The 22,763-nt window shown below is 42.2% G+C and overlaps 1 protein-coding gene across 5 annotated transcripts; it reads right to left on the bottom strand.

Moving 5' to 3' along the window:
* Positions 1–506: 506 nt before the first annotated feature.
* Positions 507–12,617, bottom strand: LOC146398630 (uncharacterized). Of its 5 annotated transcripts, XR_014819627.1 has the most exons (4): positions 12,102–12,617; positions 9,646–9,676; positions 3,781–3,840; positions 507–1,884 (listed from the first exon to the last, which is right to left on the bottom strand). XR_014819627.1 is itself a non-coding variant. In XM_084981950.1 (3 exons), the coding sequence occupies exons 1-2, from the start codon at positions 12,550–12,552 to the stop codon at positions 9,657–9,659; spliced, it is 471 nt and encodes a 156-aa protein (XP_084838076.1). In that variant the 5' UTR covers positions 12,553–12,617; the 3' UTR covers positions 3,404–3,840; positions 9,646–9,656. The 5 variants fall into 5 exon arrangements, 1 of the variants encoding a protein (XP_084838076.1); XM_084981950.1 differs by lacking the exon at positions 507–1,884 and having other exon boundaries at positions 3,404–3,840; XR_014819629.1 differs by lacking the exons at positions 507–1,884; positions 12,102–12,617 and adding an exon at positions 11,507–11,592 and having other exon boundaries at positions 3,701–3,840.
* Positions 12,618–22,763: the final 10,146 nt, after the last annotated feature.

The raw sequence follows: 22,763 nt of genomic DNA, 5'->3' as shown, positions 1-22,763 counted from the left end.
CATTTAAATCTTTCCCCTCTTTAACTTAGAAGTGCTTTGCTAGTTATTAGCATCCTTGAAGTACTAGCTTTATGCTCACTTTAAGATCTGGACCCACCAATTTTCAAAGATTTCTACTTTGACAAAATTCCAAGATAATCCCAGCAATTTTTTAAAACATGTTCCAGTGAAAAATAAAACCTTCCTTTAGATTTGAAATTTCAAGAAATTAAGATTGCTTTCTTGCTTGTTGAAAGAGGATCATTCTCAGACTTTGTGATACTAAAAATAAAAAATATAGTACATTTTGCATATATGTTTAGAATGTGTTTGAGTATGTGAACCTTGGAACATGATCCAAGACCAGGCTCAGAAGTCAGAGCTAAAAACCTGAAGCCTAGGTTTTACTGCTGGATCCACGGAGGACCGCATATCTCTTTTCTAACTTTGATAAAATGACAAAATATGTCTTTGCCACTTGATTACACGTTACTAAATACAAGTGATGCTTTTAAGTATTGTGGGGGTGAGAGTAGATAAATATTTATTAGTACATGATTGTAAGAGATACAGATTCCCAATGTAGATGCATGAATGGACACAAGGCAGTACACATATACAAAAAGAGATAATATGACGTGTGGTGTGAGACTAGATTTTCGCCACAGACCCAGCCATATGTTTCGTGTCTAGGCGGCTGCCCAGGGAACTCATGCATGTGGATAACAGTCCCGGCAGGCAAGGAGCCATATAAACAATGAACATAATTCAAAATGAAACAAAGAAGCATGCTAATAGCAAATTGTATCATTATAGAACACTACTCAACCGAACTTTTTTAATAAGTAATTTTGATAAATACAAATTGTATACTAATATAATGATGCCAATGAAAAAATAATGACATGTTGGACTGAAGGGACCACGTGGCATTTTGCACTGGAAGATGTGACAGTCACATCCTCCCTTTCCCTGACTTTTGTCTACCCTTGTCGTCATTGTAACCTTTCTGGAGTCAGCCAGGACTGTACCAAACAAGGTGACTGATAAACAGTGGTTCAATTCTATGGGATATTTTGTGTATTTTGTCATTGCAGTAGAAAAGAGTTGCTTCCAAATTTCGAAGAAATGAAAGATGGAATTTCAATTCTTTTTCATTTGACGTAATAAATAGAATGTTTACTTTCCGTTCGTGTGGGGTTGGGGTGGACAGTGTAATAAAGCTGTCGAATTTCATTCACAGAAGAACAATTCGATAGGTTAAGAGCAAGCCTTATGTTTTACCTGGTGTTTTTCCTGAGAAAATAGTCACCCTGCTTAATTCAATGAGAAAAATGTTTAATAATTGATGAGGATTTGTGGAGTTGAAAATTGTAAACAAGACAATATTTCAACAGCTCTAAAATAACTCAATAGACTTCCTCTGTTGTATTTATTTGCCCTTTCTGTCGCGCCTATCATCTTAATACTGAGGCATAAAAGTATCAGGCAGAATGTGAGAATGAAAACATTATGATTCCATCTAACTTCTCCCCTCTCGGTGCGTTAAAATAGTGTTCAACCACACATTTATACCCGCATGTTACACAGCTTAGTTCCTGAGACAAAAGAATTCCTTATGTGCTATACGTATGCAGTGATTGGTGTGATAGAAATATGAAGGCATGACACCATCTATTAATTAAATAATCAGTTGGTAGTTTAAGAACAAATAATACACACATATGTAGATATCATACTAGTAGCTAATGGCCATGTGTTCAATTTTCCTTTTCCTGGTTTCATGCTCACTTTGGAAGAAACTGTCTCTTCTCTCAAGATCTTGGTGTAACCAGTGGTATTCCTGAGACCCATTATTTATAGGCTGGGTCCTTTGAGATGTTCAAGCTCTTTCATGTCAGCAAGCTATATGGAAAGGGTTGATATCATAACAATTAGTGACAGGTTGTATAATATCCTTGTAATTATGAAGATAATTTTAAAGATAAAGCATCAGATGCCTCAGAGAGTTGTATGCAACCAGAATTGTGTTCGTTCCCAAATGTTTTTTTGAATGCCTACTGTATGCCAGGCACTTTTTTAACACAACGGGCTGCAACCATGAACATGTGAGAAAAATCCTTTGCTCTTCTGGAATTTCTACTCTAGTGAAGGTGGCCTGCGGGGGGGCAGATCAGCAGTAAGCAATGAAAGGGAAGCAAAATATAGGAGTTCCTGTCGTGGCACATTGGAAACGAATCCTACTAGTATCCATGAGGATTCTTGTTGGATCCCTAGCCTTGCTCAGTGGGTTAAGGATCTGGCATTGCCGGATGAGCTGCGGGGTAGGTCATAGACATGGCTCCATGGCTCAGATCTGGTGTTGCTGTGGCTGTGGCCTAGGCTGGCAGCTGCAGCTCCAATTCGACCCCTAGCCTAGGAAGTTTCATATGCCATGGGTGCAGCCCCCAAAACCAAAGCAAAATAAAACAAATATATATATAGTATATTAGATGGTGATGAGTGCGCTATAGAGAAAGATATAGGAAAGGAGTGTGGGGAGTGCTTGTGGGAGTTGCAACTTAGTTGCAATGGTTGGCTGCTGGCCCTAAGGAGGTGAAAACAATAAGAGTGGTTGATAGAATTTTTAGGAAGATTCAATGGATTAACACGTGAAATGCTTTGAGCAGTGTCTGACAAGTAGTAAAGGGTTAGTAAATGTCAGGTTGAAAAGGGTGTGTCACTTAGGATTGTTTTGAAGAAGGTTTTTGTTTGTTTTGCAAACTTTATTGGCCATGGCCATTTTTATCTGAAATTCAGAATGGAATTATATTTGAATTTTGCATAAAAGATTCAAAAAGCTTATTTGTAAACTGGATAAAAATAAAGAACAGGAAGCCCTAAGTCTCTGTGGATAAATTATCTATAGTTTGTAATTGTCTTAAAAAGAGAGAGAAGGAGGAAGAAGGGGATGGGGGAAGGAGAGATGGAGAGAAGGAAAGAAAAATTCTTTAAGAGTCTTTTTTTTTTTTTTTTTTTTTTTGGTCTTTTTGTCTTTTAGGGCCACACCAGCAACATTTGGAGGTTCCCAGGCTAGGGGTCGAATCTGAGCTGTAGCCTCTGGCCTACGCCAGAACCATAGCAACGCGGGATCTGAGCTGCATCTGGGGACCTACATCACATACATCATAGCTCAAGGCAACACCAGATCCATAACCCACTGAGCGAGGCCAGGGATCGAACCCGCGTTTTTCATGGATGCCAGTCTGGTTCATTAACCACTGAGCCACAACGGGAACTCCTTAAGAGTCTATTTTAAAAACAAAATTGTTTTAACTCATCAACACAGTTTAAACTATTTTAACCTGGTAAGTGATTAACTTGAAAGATGGGTCAGTTAAAACAGATTTAAATCTAAATCTAGGAAAATACCAATCCTGAGTAATTGAATTGACAGATTCCATTTTATTAAACTAACATATAGAAATCTTATATCTTCCTTTGGAGTATTTTTCTGGACAAATGGCTTTCTTATTCTAGTAGCTGACTATATGTAGCTGTATTTTAATAGTAAACAAAGAAGTTCTTTGTATTAAAGAAGTTAACAGTTTAGCTAATACAAAAGGAAAAAAAAAGTATCGGGTCTCTACAATGTAGTAGGCAATTTGGAAGTTACTGCCATTTTTCTATGAAAAAGTTTTGAGGACTGGTTGTGTGTTGGGTGCTGAGTGAGTTTCAAGCGGAATAACAGAAAAGACGTCACATGCACTTCTTGCTGAGTCTTAAAGAGCTTACAGTCTTGTAGGAAAAGGTATACACGACCTCAGTGGTTCTCCACATGCTTCTATAGAAGGAGTCATCCCACGTGTCCAGAGTGGAGAACTGAAACCAAGAAAAATTAAGCAAGCTGTCAAAGGTCACTCAGTCAGGTGATGAAACCCCATGATCAGGTCAGGACTTTTTAGTTAACAGGTACAAGCTCTCACACTGCTGACTCATTAGTATTTGAGCATGAAATACATTTGCCGTTTATATTTACCTTTCTAATTGTGACCGGCTTATCCAACTTTTAAAAATTAATGTCCATGTCTCAAAGACATAGGGATCGATAGACTAGAAAGACGAGCCACGACCAGATTTTGATGCTAGACAAAGCTAAACTGGGATTCACATTTTGCCTTAGGTAAATCACACATGGATTAATCTTAAATCGACTAATTTTGGTTGGTGTACTTTAATGATTTTTTTAAATCACATTGTAGGGGAAAGTACATGTTAAGAGATCACAAAGTCTTTTTTATTTGCTGTTGTTGTTTATGAAATAATGTCCTTCCAATACCTCGTCAATAACTTAGAAACCTAAGGTATGTTTTTCTTTATTTAGCTGTCAGCCAGCAAGACTTCACAAATGTAATGGTTTGCAACTTAAGACTAAAAGATTATGCAAAGTTATATGTTAAAAGAGACTTTCAGTTCGAGGTCCCAAGCTCTACCTAAGATGGTCTCTGTGTCCAATTTCCTGTGATTCATCACTGAGAAACCACATGACTCAATTTTGGCCAATGAGATATAAGCAGATGATATGGGCTAGGTTTGGGGTGAAATATCTGGAGTTCCCATCACGGCGCAGTGGAAACAAATCCGACTACGAACCGTGAGGTTGTGGGTTCGATCCCTGGCCTCGCTCAGTGGGTTAAGGATCCGGCATTGCCGTGAGCTGCGGTATAGGCCACAGACACAGCTCAGATCTGGCGTTGCTGTGGCTGTGGCGTAGGCTGGCAACAACAGCTCCGATTAGACCCCTAGCCTGGGAACTTCCAGATGCCACTGGTGTTGTCCTGTAAAGACAAAAGACCAAAAAAAAAAAAAAAAAAACAAAAAAAACCTGAAAGGAATAGATTTGGCATTTATGTTTAGCCTCTCTCTCTCTTCCTTCTGTGGAGGGGGAAAAGTTATACTTTAAGAAGGGAAACGGGAAAAAAAAAAATAAGGTGGGAGACCCTTGGGCAGCAGAGAGCAGCTGCACAGCCTTGAACTGTGGATGTTGTATCTTTGGATTTCTCGTTTCATTGCCAGGGCAATGGGGGATGGGTAAGGGTATGTATCTTAAGCAGACTGTTGGGTTTTCTGTTGTTTGCAGATGAAAACAAAGCAATGCTAGTCAGTGCAGTGATGTTTCTCCCTCTCTTTACTCCTCCTTCCCTCTTTATTCCCAAGTTTCTGGCTCCGTTTTCATTCTTTCTTCCTCACTCTTCTTCTCTATCAGTGAATTTGTTATTCTGGCTTCCAATACTGTAGAAATGAATATCTATTGAGATGATGTCCAAATGTATCCAAAGTAAAAGCAAGTACAAATTCCATACTTTTAAGACCCCTCTTTTCTCTTCTTACCAGGACTTGAAATTTGAGCCAAAGTTTCCTATTTTCTTTCCCTTGTACCCCTTCCCCCCAATACTTAACAACTTGTTGAATTTCAGAGTCGGAATGTGTAATGTCTTTCACAGCTGTTCCAAGGTCCATTTCCTATTGTAGCCAGACTCTCATCCTTTTAGCCAGGCTGTGGCAATAGCTGTTTGTCTGAGCCCAAGCTTCCTACCCACTGATGACACATTTATATTCCCAGAGTAGAGCTCAATCTCTACCAATAAACTACTGAAATTCAGGCTCTTCTTATTTACCAATTTAAGATTTTTAAAAATTTCACACACCACCTAAGCTTAGCAAGAACACAGACAGGAAAAATAGCACTCCCATATACAATGGTTATCATGGTAAACTGATAAAATATGTTTGAAAACCAATCTGGCAGTATGTTTCCAGGACAGTAAATACAAATTTGTAATCTTTGTTTCAGCAATACTACTGAAGCTAAAAGAAACTATATAAAAGATACTGATTTTTTAAAAAAGAAGCTAAGATATTCACTGTCATGTAAATACAATTGCAAACATTTGGAAAAATTTAAATTTAGTGGTTACAGAGACTTAAGTAAACCATGGCAATTCACTATTAGGAAAATAATGACATGAAGACTTTATGTCGAGATCAAAAAGATGAATGATAAAAAACTGCAATGCAATGATAAACCCCAACTCAGAAAGTGGTTACTTTCTAGGGACAGGACAGGGATGCATCTAGGAGTGGCTTAGTACTAGGAACAATCTATTTCTTGAAGTTCCTGTCATGGCTCAGTGGTTAACGAACCCAACTAGTATCCATGAGGATGCGGGTTTGATCCCTGGCCTCGCTCAGTGGGTTAAGGACCCGGTGTTGCCCTGAGCCATGGTGTAGGTGGCAGGCGAGGCTTGGATCTGGTGTTGCTGTGGCTGTGGTGTAGGCTGGCAGCTACAGCTTTGATTTGATCCCTAGCCTGGGAACCTCCATATGTCTGAGGTACAGCTCTAAAGAGACAAATAAAATAAAATAAAATAAAATAAATAACCAATCTGTCTCTTTCTTTTTCTTTTTTTTTTCCGATCTGTTTCTTAAGTGAGGGAGAAGCCACACACACAATATATACTATTTTATATAGATAACAAAATTCACATTATTGAGAAATAAAAATATCCTGTCCATCTTTTGAAGCATCCTCTAAGTGCAAACTTCTTCACAGTGTTTCCAAACAGGAATAACTTCAGCTGGCGTATTTTAATTATACCTTTTGTACCTTGTGTATTGTTGTGCATTGGTTTTATCGAATCTCATCTTTATCTGTTTATAAGACTGAGGCTAGTCCCTTGAATTCAGCATGAAATTAAAGTGGTATTCTGTAAACTATCTATGCTTTAGCTGAGAGCTAAAATGTTTCCATAGGGGTACAATTTCCATTTGTAAAAATTTAAAAGGCAAGGATAGCTGTAGTTCAAATCTGATCTGCCTCGATTTGTTATATTTAAAATTGTCGATTATCAAATCCTAGCTCCAATGTTTCCAACTTAAACATTTGCTAAGTGCCATTTTTGGAAACAAATTTGCTATGAATTTTCTCTGTGGTATTGAAGAACTGAATTTTATTCAATACAGTATAGTTCTATTTAATTCTAATAAAACAAAAATGTGGTATAATTGATTAAATAACTTCTTAATGATTAGAGGGTTCCCACTGTGGCACAGGGGGTTAAGAATCTGACTGCAGGGAGTTCTTGTTGTGGCTTAGCAGGTTAAGAACCCCACATAGTGTCTGTGAGGATGTGGGTTTGGTCCCTGACCTTGCTCAGTGGGTTAAAGATCTGGCATTGCCATAAGTTGTGGTGTAGGCTGCAGATGTGGCTCAGACCAGCAGCTGCAGCTCTGATTCAACTCCTAGCCCAGGATTTCCATATGCCATTTTTTCCATGGGCCAGAAAAAAATAAAAGAAAAGAAAAAAGAATTCAACTACAGGTTGCTATGGATATGAGGGTTTGATCCCTGGCCTGGTGCAATGGGTTAAAGGATCCAACATTGCCACAGCTGCGGTGTAGGTTACAGCTGTAGCTCAGATTCAGTCCCTTGGCCCAGGCACTTCCATATGCTGCAGGTGCAGCCATTAAAAAAGAAAGTGATAAGGGACAATGAAATGCTTTGGATCTAATATATTCCTTTATATTAAAACTTCTAACTTAGAAGAAAGTTCTGACTTCCAACTTGCTTGAAGAAGGTTGCCAGAATTAATATTCAAAAGGTCAATCAGTCAAAACATGCCAGAGTTTTTTGTTCTTTTCAGAGTGTTTTTATTCTTTTCAATATATTCACCTAAATGGAAACTCAGGTTTTCTGCTGTATTGTATTTTGATGTCATTCTAATTTTAATAATTATTTGATCCAACTGGCATTCATTAATTACCTACTATGTGCAAAATAGTGTGAAGGGTGAAAGGAAGGCTAAATTAATGGTTCAGGTGCAGCACTTGTCTCAAAGGGTCACCTGTGCTGGGGTAGCCAACAATATTTACTGAAAGCAGAAAGGTGTAAATAAATAAATAAATAAATTAATTAATTAATTAATTAAAAAAAACCAAAAAATAAAAAAAAATAAAGTAGAAAGGTGTGAGTATCTTAAGAATAAGTGAGGGAATTAACATTTGCTGGATACCCGCTCAGGCTAACGTATCTCACATTGGTCCAAGTGATGAAAAACCATCTGGTCAGTGGGTGAGGCACTCTTTCCATTACACCCAAAGAAGCTCAAAGAAGGGAAAGAGGATTTTTGGTGAAGGAGTGAGGGATGATTACATGTGTCTGGTGTGTGGTAGCATCATTTAGGGAAGATTCCACAGGAGGAAAAGAAGGGGAGCTATTAAGTACAGGCATTCAGGATGAATGGGACATGGTAAGGTGTTCACATAGACTGGGAGGGGAAATGAGACATGAAAATCTACGTGGGGCCCTTCAACATCATGGTATTGTATTGAAACTAATTTGTGCCACTCCAGGTTTTTAAACATAGGTCTGCTATACTCAAGGTTTTGCTTTAGGAGAAGTGAACTGGATCTGAGAGGAGGGGCCAGAAGTTTAGAGCTGGGGGGCCAGGGAGGGGATGTGGTAGTGGGGGCAGGGAGGGGACCTGAATACAAGTGACTATGTGGGAACTTGGAAGAGACCCATCTGTAGTTGTGACAAAGACAATTTAAGCTAGAAAGGCCAAAAGCGGTATTGATTGCGACCAAACAAAGCTATGACATGTCATTTTCCTCCTTCATTTCCAGACAGCCCCTCACTCAAATCAAAACATGTCCTTTACTAGGTAATCACAAAAAACATAGTATCACCCGCTGTGTGCATTTGCACTGAGGCTTTTAGGTGCCTTTCTCATGCTTAAACAGGAAAATCCTTTTTGTTGCCCATTATTGCCAAAATAGGACCCAAGAAGAAAACAGGCATTGAAAACCCAACAATACATATTCACTTCTGGCCCTAGGAAAAATAAGGATTACATTTTTAAATTTATTTAAAGCTGTGGGAATTGCTTTTTTTTTTTTTTTTTTTTTTTTTTTGTCTTTTTGCCTTTTCTAAGGTCACTCCTGCGGCATATGGAGGTTCCCAGGCTAGGGGTCGAATTGGAGCTGTAGCTGCCAGCCTACAACAGAGCCACAGCAACACAGGCACCCATGCTGGATCCTTAACCCACTGAGCAAGGCCAGGGATCGAACCCGCAACCTCATGCATGGTTCCTAGTCGGGTTTGTTAACCACTGCGCCACGATGGCAACTCCTCTGGGAATTGCTTTTATTTTCACTTTTAGTCAGTTCTAATCTTTCAACACAGCTTTTACTTCTGAAAATGGACTATATTTCCCCCCCCCCCCAGAATTCTATTAGTGTTAAATCATCCATGCAATCTTTGTGATCGCTAAGCCAAGAGTTTACATGTGCATGGGTATTGAAGAGAGTCTTTACCTTAGATAAATCAGGGTTTGGGACAGGTAATACTCAATACCATGAAAGATTTCCTATCACTGACACTAATCTTTCAAAAGAGTATCACAAATGGCGAACTATAAGAAGATCTGGCAAAAAAGTTTCTGGGTAGGTAATATTTACATTAACGACTTAAATTCTCTAGCTGTAAATTCTACTGTTTACAATGAATTAGATATATTATCTACTTGGGGTGGGCATGTTTCTTTTTTTTTTTTTCCCCCTGGGCAATACATTAGGTAAAAACAAATCCAATGTATATACTGTGTATAAGAAACTCAGAATACCAACCTTCATCCTCTTTAATTCATTCTTTTGGAATCTGCAATAATAAAGACAAATAAATGAAGTATATAAAGTCAAGGAAACAGGTCATTATGTTTGACGCAAATCATCTCGGTTTTAAACAGAACTGAAGTATATAGAATTGCATTTGACTGATACTTTCAACACTGAAATTTCATGATTCTGTAATTTCAACATTCTTGTATGTAGACAGAATTATACATTCTTGGTAAAATAATTTTGTGTCTTTACATTTTCTGATTTTTCACATCCTTGCATACACATGGAAGTAGAAACAAGAAAAGACTAAATGTAAAGATAAGCACATATTATTGCCAGGGTATTTGTACTTTTTTCCTACCTTCTCCTCCCTGTTCACATCTTAGTTTGTTTAAATCTAAGTTCCACAAAGAGATAGAATTATATGAACATGAAAATGTATGCCTGCACACACACACACACACACACACACACACACTCACACATAATTATTTCCAGTATCCCAACTCCCAGTAACACTCTGCTCCTTTATTCTCATTGTTTTTGGCTCTTCTACAACCAGCTCCCACAATGCAGTGAGTCTTCCTCTTAAACCTTTTCCTCTTCATATCTGGGGAGTTGCCTTAATTTAACATTTCTATTCTTTCTTATGTCAAAAAAAATCTGCTAGTATTTTTTTCTCTAATACTTAATACACGTCTCTTTTAACCACTCTAAACACATTCTAGATATTAACCTTGACCTACCTCTAAGTTCCTTATCCCTCTGGATAAGGGAATGGATTCTAGTACTTCATTTGCCATCTTTCATCATTCTAGAGTACCATGCCCGTGGCTGGAGCCATAGGTAGGAAGAGCAGTTTGCAGAGCGTTTCCACGTGCAGAAGCACTGGCTCTAGAATATATTTACGGTCAATCCGCCACCCCTCCCTCTGAGAAAGAGCTGTTAGTACAAGAACTGCCACGATGACAAAATTTCTTATAGCATCCTTCCACTCTTCCAGTTAAACTCGCTTCCTTCACTCCCTGCCCCACCTAGAGGAAAACTTTACAGTGTTTCTAGTAGAGACAAGTTTTTCGTTTAAATACTGTGCATTTGTTGATGTTCTACCGTTTTACAAACTTGTCTTTTCATGTTGTTTCCACCCAGATGTAGAGGAAAATAAAGGACTGTTGACTCAGCGCCAGGATAAGACCAGGGGGTGGGGCCCTGGGGCTACTTTCCGCGGAAGAGACCTCACCCCGTAGGGGCCCCTTCAGGCTCCAGGTTTCATTTTCTTTGGGAGTTTCTGATGCCCTTGCCGCACCCACATTTTTAGATGTGGGCTTCCATCGCTTTCCCGCTGCTTTCCTAGTCTAAGGATACTTAGATTAAGGAGTGGCGCACAATTTTCGGCCACTTTCACTTATTTGTTCCTTGAAACCCTGAGACCCCCCCCCCCCCTTCTCGATCCTGTCTTATTTCTCAGACTAAGGCCCACTCGTTCATCGTCCAGGCTGGACCACCTTTCCCATCTTCCTCACATACAGAATGTGGCAGGAGGCACAGAACACGCCAGGCAGTGCGCTGCCTTTGTTTTCATTAATAACGCACACCGGGCCTTCCGAAGTGACTAAAAATGCCACACAGAATGTAGGACATGGCTTTTCCCGGATCCAACTCGTCCCTTCACTCTCGTTTCCTGTTTCTCGGCCTCTGCCTCATTTCTCTTCCCACCCTACTTCGTGCCACATTTGCAAATCTTTCTCCCCTTCTCATAAACTTCCCCTTTGCGGCCTTCCCACGGCCGGGGCGGTTTCCCACGCAGGGCGGGTCAGGGGCGACGTTGCCGAGGTGTCCGGCGGCCCGGGCGCCCCAGCGCGCTCACCTAGGTTTGCAAGAAAGTGGTGCACGCGATCGCCAGCGGGGCCCGCCGGCTCCCCGCCTGCGCGCCCGCTTCCGCCCGGTCCCCTCCCCACCCCCGCTGAACCCCCTGCTCCTCGCTGACCCCGTGCCCTCCCGGCCGCCGGGCTAACGCCGGGCCGCGCGGGCTGCCTCTCCCTCCCGCCCCAGAATCGCGCCGATCGGCTCCCCCGGGCCGGAGGCGGGGCGGGAGGGGCCGCGGGGGAGGGCGTCTTGGACTCGGCTCCCGGCCGCCTGCTTCTCGGGGCTCTCTTCCGGGGCGCAGGGCGGGGGCTGGGGCGCGCTGGACTCCCCGCTCCCGCCGCTCCTTGGCGGGGGTCTGCAGCTCCCGCTTCCTGCTCCTCCCGCAAGTTCGCCCGCCTGCCTCAATTCCGAGCGCGGGCGGACGCCCCTTCTCCCGGGGCTCCGGAGCGAGGCGCGCAGCTCCGCCTCGCCCCCATTCATCCCGCCAAGGTGAAGCGCGGGGAGCGAGGACGCCCCTGCCTCGCCCGCAACGTGCGTCTCTCCTGAACCCAAACAATGATTCCCCCGCCTTCCGCCCGCCCCACCCTCGCACGCACCCCCGCTCTCAGGGCACCGTCCGCCCCGGCTGCCCCGGCGGGGACCCCATTGTTGCCCGGCGCGGGCGATGCCCTGCGCCCGGGGGCGGTCCCCGTGAGCAGTCCGCAGCCTCGGCTGGCCTCCGGAGCCGGCTCCGCCCACACCTTTCCAAGTTAGCTGGTGGGTGAGCCGCGGGGACGGCTCGGGCACCGGGTCCCCTCCCCGCACGCTTCCACCCGGGAAGGGAGGGGAGAGGAGGGGCGAGGGCGGGGGGGGGGGCGAGCGGGCTCCGCGCTTTATTTGTCTCTGAATTCTCTTCCTAAGGCTGCCTAGCGCGCTCTGACACAAAAGAGGGGACTTTTTCGCGGCTCCGCGCGAGTCTTTTCCCGGCGAGTTGAAATCGGGGGTTCCTCCCGCCGCGAGGCCCCCGGGCCCCTCTCGCCCCGCGGCTCCCAAAGCGGCCTTGGCCATGTATAGGTTATTTTGGGTGCCGCAGCAAGGTGGTGCAGGTGATCGGGAAGCGCTGCCGAGGCCCAGGCCGGGGGGGCGGGGGCAGGGGTGGGGCGGGGTGGGGCGGGGTGGAGGCTCCGCGGACCCACCCCCCAGCCGGCGGCCGGGGCGGCGAAGCGAGGGCCGGGCAGTGGGTGTTGCCTTCTACCTCTGCGAGCGGGGAGGGGTTAGTTTCCCACAGGGGATTTCAACCATCACACTCAGAGCCCGCCTCCTAATCCTCGGGCGGAGCGGCTCGGGGGCCCCATTTTATGGCAATAAAGCGACTTAGCGCCTGCTGAGCGAGCCCCTCCCCGCCGCCGCCCCCGCCCTCGGCCCCACCCCAGGGCTCGCCCGCAGCGGCGGGGCTTTGTTTCTGGGGAGGAGAACCCGGAGCTCTTTTGTTTGGGGGTTTGGTGTTTTCACCCCCCCACGCTCACCCCACCCCGCCCCACCCCACCCCCCCGCGCCTCTCCGGTTTCCTGAGCTGCGGGCTGCAAGGGAGGAGAAGCGGCGTCTTGCTACCCCCTCGGCTGGGCCCCGGGGTAATTCGATGCGGGCCTGGCGAGGCTCCCCACGCTAGACCCGGGCTCGCGTCTCGGCAGCCTCCACCCACCGGCCCACCCTACATTTAGCGCATCATGTGATCCGGGTAAGTCATTTGCAAGTACAACAGTTCCCTGGGTTGCCCCCCATTCATTTCCTGAGAACTGCAGAGTGCTGCTGAGAGGCTCTGCCCGTGCGTGTGCGAGTGTGCGTGTGAGTGTGCGCGGGTGACGCCGTGTGTGTGTGTGCGTGTGTGCGCGCGAGAGTGAGTGTGTGCGCGCGCGCGTGTGTGCGAGCGAGAGAAAGGGAGAGAGAGGGGGACTCTGTGTGAGGGAAAGAAAACAATTTCTCCTGCTCTGCAGCTTCTGTTCAGGTCTGTGCCGATTCTGTTTCTTATCAAAATAAACAACCCCCTCCTCTCTCTCTCTCTCTCTTTTTTTTTTTTTTTGCCATCCCAGATCAGACCGTATTCTCTTAACATGTTTTATTTTCCTTCTGTCATCTGCTCAAGTTAAATCATTTTGGTTGGTCTGTGTTCTTAAAGGGGGAAAGTGTTGGGAAGCGGGAGGGGGCCGAGGGAGGGCGATGCTATTGCAAAGCAAGTAGCTTCGGTTGGATTCGTGGAGAAGAAAGAGGAGGTTTCTTCCACCACCCCAATTTTTTTTTTTTTTTAAAGAACTTATCAAGTAACGTGGATTAAGCAAATGTTTTTTCTACCCCTAGTGGAATTGTTGGTTGCAATGTTTGCCTGACAGTTGCCAAGGATGAGAAATAAAACACCAGGGCTGAATTGGGGAGGTGGGGGGAGCTTTTGGAAGTAGTTTGCCCCCAGGAATAGAGCGAGTTGGGTGAAGAGCTGCCGCACCGGGCCGTGTAGGCTGTGGGTGTGCACTGGAGAGAGTGGAGGGGAAGGGGTTAAGGCGGAGATGACACTGCTGGCATGAATAGTGGTCCTGGTGCTACATTCATTATTGTCTCTGGTCGAAATGATGTGTAACTGTCACTTGCTACAGTGTCTGGTCCACGGCAGTAGCCAGGGGCTGGCCCGTGGCAGTTATTTTCAATTACGGGGGACCTGGCCGGAGTTGACAGGGGGCAACTTTGCGGGGCCACCCTGGCCGAGAAGCCCGCGGAGCCGGCCTGGGAGCCACTTCTCGCCTTTAACAGCTGGCTCCGAGGACTCGGACTTGACCTCCGCGACATTAGTTGGTGTTCGCGTTAGATGCTCCCCTACGGAGAGAATCAATCCTGCTTTTGTTGGGTAGAGGAGTGCCTGCTAGAACTTTGAAAACTTTTATCTTTGGGGAAAAGGGTGGGGTGCACTCAACAGTTCGGTTTCGAAGTGCATTTGAGGCAAAGGCTCGGAAAAAGTACCAATTCCTTTGTTATATGCCCTGCAGCTTCCCAACCCCCTTCACCCTGCGCTTCGAGTTTTGCATACTTTAATAGTAATAGCCTTAATTCAGCTGATAAAAGCTGACTGTTGAGTTAAAGAGTATTAGTACAACGGAATGTGTAATCTGGATAAACAGTTTGTGTGGTTAATATTGTCAGTTCTCTAATTTAACTGTACAGATGGTTTAAGTATGGTGCTCTATGGATTGTTTTAAGCCATTCCACCGGCTAATAGAATCCTCAGCCGATCCCTCGGATATTTTATTGTAAATCATCTTTAATATTCTCAGTTGCCCTGTAACACCAGGGAGAGGAGCAGCTCTATTTACATTTAGTGCCTGAGCATCTAGTGGCTTCGGTAGACATCTGCCAATCAAATGCACGTCATTCTCCAAATCCACCTAGACGCCTCCATGCCCTTTTCTTACTGGAGGATAGAGTTGTTAGATAAGTACATGCTTTGAAATCAATTTTGGTGCCTTTTGACGGACAGCAGCCTGTGATGGGAATGGGGCTGTTACTTTTAAGCGGGGGGGGGGGTGGGGGGGTGGTGGTATTCCAGCTCCTAGGACATGCTCTTTGCAATTGGTATTTAGTAAGAACGGTGACCCCTCACCTAAAAAAAAAAAAAAAAAAACCCAAAAAAACCGACAACAAAAAAACTGGTTGTGCTATATGCAGACCTCATTCACACGTTGTTTACATTTTTTAAAACCACATAGAAATTGGTTATGCTAAAGGGGTATCTTTTTAGGGTAGAAAATGTTTAACTTTAGAAGCTCAGTGGAAATAGGATGTTGAAGGACAAACATTTGGTTGCATAAGTTATATCTTTATGGCTGCAGCCTGGTCAGTCTGGAGACTGGCTTGGGCATGTTAAGCTCCTTTGAGTTGGGGGGAGCACATTTTTGAGCAGACCAGAACTGGCAGACATTTGTAATGTATTTAGGAAAGAGGGTTTATTATTTTACCCTCTAATTCATAGCTATTGTGAAACATGCTAGCAGAAGTTGGGATATTTTTGCATGAAATTCTAATAATTTATGAACTCACACTGTCCTATAGCTGTATGAAAGCAACTAAACATCCTTGAGGGCCTTCTGTTTATTTTTGAAGGGTTTCAGTTATTTGTCTGTTAATTTGTCATGCCAGTTTAAAAGAAACTTCTGTCAGCTAAACTTTATTTTGGAATGCCTTGAATTACTATTGACTGAATGAAAATTGTTGTGCTCATAGGCCCTTAATATTTTTTTGTTTTTTTGTTTTTTCCCCTCCGGAAAGTTCCTTTTCCACAACTCAATGTCATTGGGGAGAAAATTGGTCCTGGTATAGCATTTGAAACCTTGACCTTAGCAACTCTTGGCCTGGGCTTGTTTACTACAGCTGCAGCCTATGTGTGTACAGAAAGGGAGGAACTGCAAACGGTGTGCACACTCTCTCCCCAGGCCAAGGGAAAAACAGATCGGGATGCTTGATCTGTTCATTCTGAAGAGCACCCATCAGGCATGTAATAGCGTTAGCGTTCTGGTCGTTTAAAAAAAAAATATATGTTCCTCGGGGATTACTTCCCAGCCTTCTGTGCAAGGTAAACACACATGCACTTCAGCAGACTTAGAGTGAGTTTTAGATGTTATAGCACGAAGCCGGCTGTTAGCAACTTAGTGAAATAATTTGGTCTTAAATATAGGTGTGTTTTCTCTCCGAGCAAAGATGACATAAGTGCTTAGGCCTCTAGGCCTTTATGACGGCATTTTGAACCAAGCCAGTGTGGGTTCATCTAGAGTGTTGAGTAACTTGACCAGTGAGGTGATGCTGTCAACTAGTTGAATATAGAAACGTCTTGGATGTTTTCACCACGATACAGAATGGAAAGTGTGGCATTTCATGTTTCTATGAATTAACATGAGACGAATCACTTTAAATCGGGGAGGGGGGGCGTCCAATGGTTTGTTATCTATATTGTGAGAGTGACAAACCCTTTAGTGTCAACGTCACCAAACGAGCTGTAGATGATTTGTGTATTAATACAACGTAGTTTGTATTCTGCAGAACTAGAAACGGCACAAACTCATTTGAAAAAGTTATGCCTTTTTTGACTAAATAAATTTCCTTATGCTTCCATGTTGATTCATGAACAAGAGCTAAAAATCCCCAAAGAGTTTTATTCTGAATCGACAGCACGGTTATGTTTTCCTTGTAGAAAACAACTTTCATTTTTGTAAACAATTCCTAAAATAGATTGCAGTCGCTTACCTTTATCATTTCCATTTGGAAAATACCATATGGTCCCAGAGTGGAAATAATCTGTATTTTTGCCCAGTGTTCATTTTCCATTTAAAATTCATGTGTATTTATTTTTTCAGAGTCCAAATTGTGTACGCCTTTCAGTCTTAAGTATGTGCACAATGTAAGGGTGAAAGTATTGCAATTAAATCACTGGCAACACCCAATAACCACAGCCTTAACTCATCCACCACAACTAGGGCTCTCAGAATCAAAATCTAAGTAAACAGATGGGCCTTGCCCTGTGCCCAGAAGGGCAGCAGCCTTAGGCTTTGTGAGACCTGCTTTGTGAGTGATTCTAGATCCCAGGCCCTTCTGGAGAACTGTGTGACTTCAACTGGCCAGAATTCATTGTCAGGGCGGGCCTACGGCAGCCACACCCCATCTGATGTCAGCTTTTGAGTTCTTGCGGTAGGGAACACATGCTGTGGATTAAATGGTTACTTTCTTTATATATTCTCAGTAATTATGTTACAAAAGGATTTTTCGGTTTTGGGTGTTTATTGTCATAAAAGTGGCTACTTGAGTAGTCCTGTTGCTCCATAAAAATTTGTTTTGGTCTGGCAGCAGATTACAGGATAGTTGCTCAAAGAATTCTGCTCTGGGATGGTCTTTCTTCCTGTCTTTTTTTTTTTTTTTTTTCATCTCAAAGTTAACTTTTATTTTGTTGCTGAATTTGATGGTAATAGTTTTGAATATTTATTACAGGCGTAATAATTGGACGGGTCCAAACAGTGTTGCTTTTTAGTGACAGATGCAGCAGCGGAAAGCCCTTGCTGCTGTGTTGCTATGTGGAAGATGAGGGGAAAAAAATTGCAGAGCTTTGGGATAGATTTCCCACCCCCATCAGAGGCACTAGAAGCTGCCGCTATTACAGCTTTGCTGGCCTCCACATCCAGGGATTGTGTTTCCTGTGCTTCATTCACCATGCTTAACGGTGTATATGGCTTTTCGCAATGATTGCTGGCGTGATATATCTGTATATACTACATATATAAATATATTCTCTATTTTAGATGTGTGTATATGCATAGTATTTATATTTATTATATTACATAATATTTTGTATTTATGAATGTGAGTTTTTGTATTCTCTAGTTATATTGGTATACACCCCATACCTACACCGTTCACATGATGACCATGAATTATGGTAAAGAGCCCCCTACCCACTTGAATAAAAAAGGAGGAAAACAGGCAAAGTTTGTTTGTTTTGTTTTTTTTTTTTCAAGTTCTTTATTTAGTAGTAGTGTTCCCACTTTAGTTTCACAAGCAAACTTCTAACAAAACCTGAAATCAACCGTTCCCCAAAGAAAACAAACCCACAGACCTAAATGAGAACCAAGGTAAATGATTGTAAAAAAATGGCATAAATATCTGTAAAGAAAACCTTCATTCATTTTCGTAATCGGGTATCTGCTAAGATTGTACATCCTGGAATCAGCACTGATTTAAGTGGCAGAGATAGCGCCGTTTGAGTCAGGCTCTCTTGCTTACTAACTCTGGATGACCTTGGTTCAATTTCTTAACTCCTCTATGTCTGTAAAATGGGAAAAATAATATGCAGTTTCCAGGGTTGTGGTGAGGGTACGATGAAATAACATAGGTAAAAATCACTTTGTGAGACTCTACAGTGCCGGTGTGGCAATTGATTTGGCAGGAAAACCAAGCCCCATCCCCCACCCCCTGCCCTAAAAGGGATGAACTTTCCAGCCTCTCAAAGTGAGCATATAAATTACACTTATGGAGAAGGAATTTCCGAGTGTGGGTAGAAAACTTCTGGCAGTCAAAGGTCATGAATTCCATTCCTGTCTCACTAGAGATTTGCTCTATGACCTTGAGAAAGTCACTCTTAAAAAAAGTCTCTCTGTAGCTGGTATAAAAGCTACTGACATTAACATTTATATAATGCAGGTGAAGTATCTGAGCTTTTCCACAGAAAACGACATGAAAATACAGTTTCCAAGATCATTTACAGAAAATAGAAAATAAAGATCAACAAGGATTATTTAGAGATTATAAACCTCCAGGCTACTTCTTCAGTGAGTCAACTGAAACTTCTATCAAGTGGTCATTAAAAATGCCCTTAAATTTTTTTTTATGGAATCATTAAATTTGTGCTGTTGTACTATAATTTAGAACAGTCTATTGAACTGCAAATCCCTGGTTAAGCCAAGATTTTGTTGATTAAGCTATGCCTGATTTATGGCTTGGTCTCTTGGTTAGACTGAAACGTGGTTGCAACACAACACTGCACAATTAAGAGAGGTTGATGATGGAGATCTTAAATGGGTATTTGCAAATTTATTGCACATGTTTTATTTATATGCACACATTTTCTGCCACGTACATTTTTTTAAAACACATTTTTGAGAAAATTACCAACACTAATAATTGACATAATTTCTCCCCAGCTACGTTTTCTCCGGTTAAGAAACAAACATTTTTTTTTTTCACACACTGCTTCCATACTCTACGCTTGCAGGAGCAAAGGAACAGACTCAAACTAGCTCATCAGTATAACTCTTTCCATGTCACACACACACACCTTGCCAGCTTTCTGTGACACTCTTCTTTATCATCCCTTTCTTGAAGAGTACACCAGGTGTGGAGTTCCCGTCACGGCTCAGCTGTTAACAAACCTGAGTTGTATCCATGAGGACCTGGGTCCGATCCCTGGCCCCGCTCAGTGGGTTAAGGATCCAGTGTTGCTGTGAGCTGTGGTGTAGGTCATACATGCGGCTCAGAAATGGGTTGCTGTGGCTGTGGTGTAGGTCAGCTGCTGTAGCTCCAATTCAGCCCCTAACCAGGGAATCTCTGTATGCCTTGGGTGCAGCCCTAAAAAGACAAAAAAAAAAAAAAAGAATACACTGGGTGCTAGTCTGTAGTTTGTGGTCCCGTAGCACACGATAGTCCTTCTTCTGGTATAACTGCTTGTTGATTTGTCTTGTCCCTTCCCAATAATGAGCCCCTGGAGAGCAGGAAATGAATTGTCTTCATAGTTAGTTTCCTGGCCTCTAACATAATGACTGATCATATAGTGCAAAAATACTTATTGAAAGAACAGTTTGAGGAGTAGAGTCCATATGACTGTCCTTTCAGTAGCTAAGTGCCAATATCATGGTCATTTTCTACCTAAGCCTTTTCACCTCTAATACATATATTTGACTCTATTAGCTATTCCACAACTCACTACATTTACCTGAAAATTATTTTCTTCTTGCTTTTACTCATTGGCAAATAAAAACAAAAACAAGAATGTATCATGTCAACGTTGCAGAATGTTTTTGAGGATAAACTTGTCCTAATGCCCGTAAAGCACCCAGTATGTAGAATCCTGGACATGTTTAGTGCTCAGTAAAAATCAGTCTGCTCCAAAGGTACAAACTTCCAGTTATAAGATACTAAGTGCTAGGGATATAATATGCAGTATGGTAAATATAATTAACACGGCTGTTTGTTATACATTGAAGTGGTTAAGAGTAAATCCTAAGAGTTCTCATCACAAGAAAAAAAATACCCTTTCTCTTTAAAAACATTTTTTTTGGAGTTCCTGTTGTGGCTCATGCTAACAAACCTGGCTAGTATCCAGGAGGACGTGGGTTTGATCCCTGACCTCGCTCATTAGGTCAAGGATCCAGTGTTGCCATCAGCAGAGGTGTAGGTCGCAGATGTGGCTCAGATCCTGCATTGCTGCGGCTGTGGTGTAGGCCGGCAGCTCCAGCTCCAGTTTGACCCCTAGCCTGGGAACTTTCATTTCCATTTCCATTTAGGGTACAGTCCTAAAAAACAATACAAAAATGTTTTTTTAATTAAAGTATACTTGACTTATTATGTTATGCCAATTTTGGCTCTGCAGCAAAGTGACTCAGATGTATATATATACATACATATTCGTTTTTATATTCTTTTTCATCCTGGTTTATCCCAGGAGACTGGATAGAGTTCCCTGTGCTGTGCAGTAGGACCCGGGTCTCAATCATATCTCAATAAAACTGGAAGAAAATAATTTAGTCTCTATATTGACACTTCTCTTAGAAGCAGCCATTCAGAATGAATAGTAGCAACACAACAAGTAACTATTCTTTATTATGCAGCTACTGTAATACAGAAATTAGGCAGGGTGCATTTCATGTGTTAGCTGATTTATTATGTACTCTTTAGCAAGTAGGTATGTATAGTTGACTTTCAAATAATTGACACTTTTTGAGTGCTACATGTGAAGACCTTTTATAACTGGATTTTGTCTTATGAATATGAGTTCATGAATGCAGTTTTTTTCTTTTAGCTCTTGCGAAATGGGGCTGTCTGCCAAGTAACAGTCTGCCCACCCTCCCACCCCATGACTTTGCCATCTTTGATAATTCAAAAATTATTTGAAAATTTTACTGCTTTTTCTCATTCATGAATGAAGAGTAGAAAAAGGGGAGAATGAAAGTGCTGGTTTTGAGAAACAGGGATTATTATATACTTGAGACAAATCATTAGGTGTGCTGAAAATTGATGAACCTTTATTGACAGTGTTTAAATGGAGATAAGCTGATAAATTGTAAAAAAAAAAAAAAGATGACAGAGCTTACAGAATGCTCTTACATTTAATTTTAATGCCACTATTTAATAGGATATAATTAGAGATTCTATAATATTCCTTTTGTCTCTGGGAATAGATGTCCTTTAAAATGTAAGCCTGGTCCTTTGACTTACCCATATTTGAGTTTGGTACAGGTTTTCAGGAATGTATTATATATTAAAAATGAGATTTCCTTCTTTATCAAATATTCATTGAGTGCCTATGTGTGATGTTATGCTTTCTGTTTTAAGGATGTGGAAACTGACTTTCACCAAAGCAGTGCCATCATAGTCAATAGCCAGTTAACTTTAAAGCAGAGATTTGAAAACTGGAAAATCTTTGAACTTTCCTCTGTTACTCTTACCTCCCTTCGGCATTAAATATGGTATTCCGGTTAGTCCTATTACAGAGCAGAGCAAAAATGGGAATATTGCACAAATGAATGTTATCTTTATAGACTCTTTATTTGTAGATTGTATTGATATACATTTACTAAAACACATTTACTAGAATATTTACTTCAATGCAGCAGCCCAGTTCTGTTTGTTGATACATATACTAAAACAAATTAGGAGACTTAATCCAAAAAATTATTTTGGGGTGCACCTGCTCCAGGATGTTCCATAATGTTAATAGTAGACCAGCAAATTCTGGCCAATATATATTCTGCTATGTGTTAAAGCTATTAAAGTCAGAGGCATAATAAAAGTAATAAAAACATATATATCTATTAAAAATGCCTACTCTTCTGATACTTATTTGGCTCCTGCCATGTATCTGGAATTATATATGAAAATGGGTAGGACATCATCACTAATGAGCTGAAAATCAAGTAGGGGAGGTAAGTTATGTAGGCAATTATAATTCAAAGTAATTTGTGATAAAGGGATCCAGTGTGATAAGTTGCTTAAAATGTAGGGGAGAAAAATTGCTTCTATCATGGAAATCAGAGGTTTCAGGATTTTGTTTTTCATGGAAAAATTTTTACTTTTTATAGAAAAGAGAAAGCAGGAGTTCCCTGGTGGCTCAGTGGGTTAAGGATCTGGCATTGTCACTGCTACAGTCAGTGCTGTGGTGTGAGTTTGATCCCTGGCCTGGAAACTTCCACGTGCCATGGACATAGCAAAAAAAAAAAAAAAAAAAAAAAGACAAACCTGCAAGTAGAAGAAAGCAAATTTAACAGAAACAGCCTGATAGACATAGAGAACAGACTGTGGTTACCAAGGGGGAGAGGGAAGGGAGTGGGATGGACTGGGAGTTTGGGGTTAGTAGTTGCAAACTTTAGAATGGATAAGCAATGAGATCCTGCTGTATAGCTCAGGAACTATATCCAGTTTCTTGGGATAGATCATGATGGAAGATCATATAAGAAAGGGAATATATATATATGTGTGTACAT

This window comes from Sus scrofa, chromosome 11 (genome assembly GCF_054392235.1).
Source record: "Sus scrofa isolate SSC_HxYL_T2T_F1_AM1 chromosome 11, Sscrofa_HxYL_maternal_Yorkshire_Landrace_v2.0, whole genome shotgun sequence".
NCBI lineage: Eukaryota > Metazoa > Chordata > Mammalia > Artiodactyla > Suidae > Sus > Sus scrofa.
This window is presented reverse-complemented; position numbering and strand designations above follow the sequence as displayed.

Bases quoted from the DNA above. Each gene is read 5' to 3' on its own strand.
- LOC146398630 (XM_084981950.1), bottom strand. From the start codon at position 12,552: ATGGCCAAGGCCGCTTTGGGAGCCGCGGGGCGAGAGGGGCCCGGGGGC. The intron at 9,677-12,101 runs GTGCGTGCGAGG...TTATTATTGCAG, and splicing joins ACGGTGCCCTGAGAGCGGGG to ATTCCAAAAGAATGAATTAA.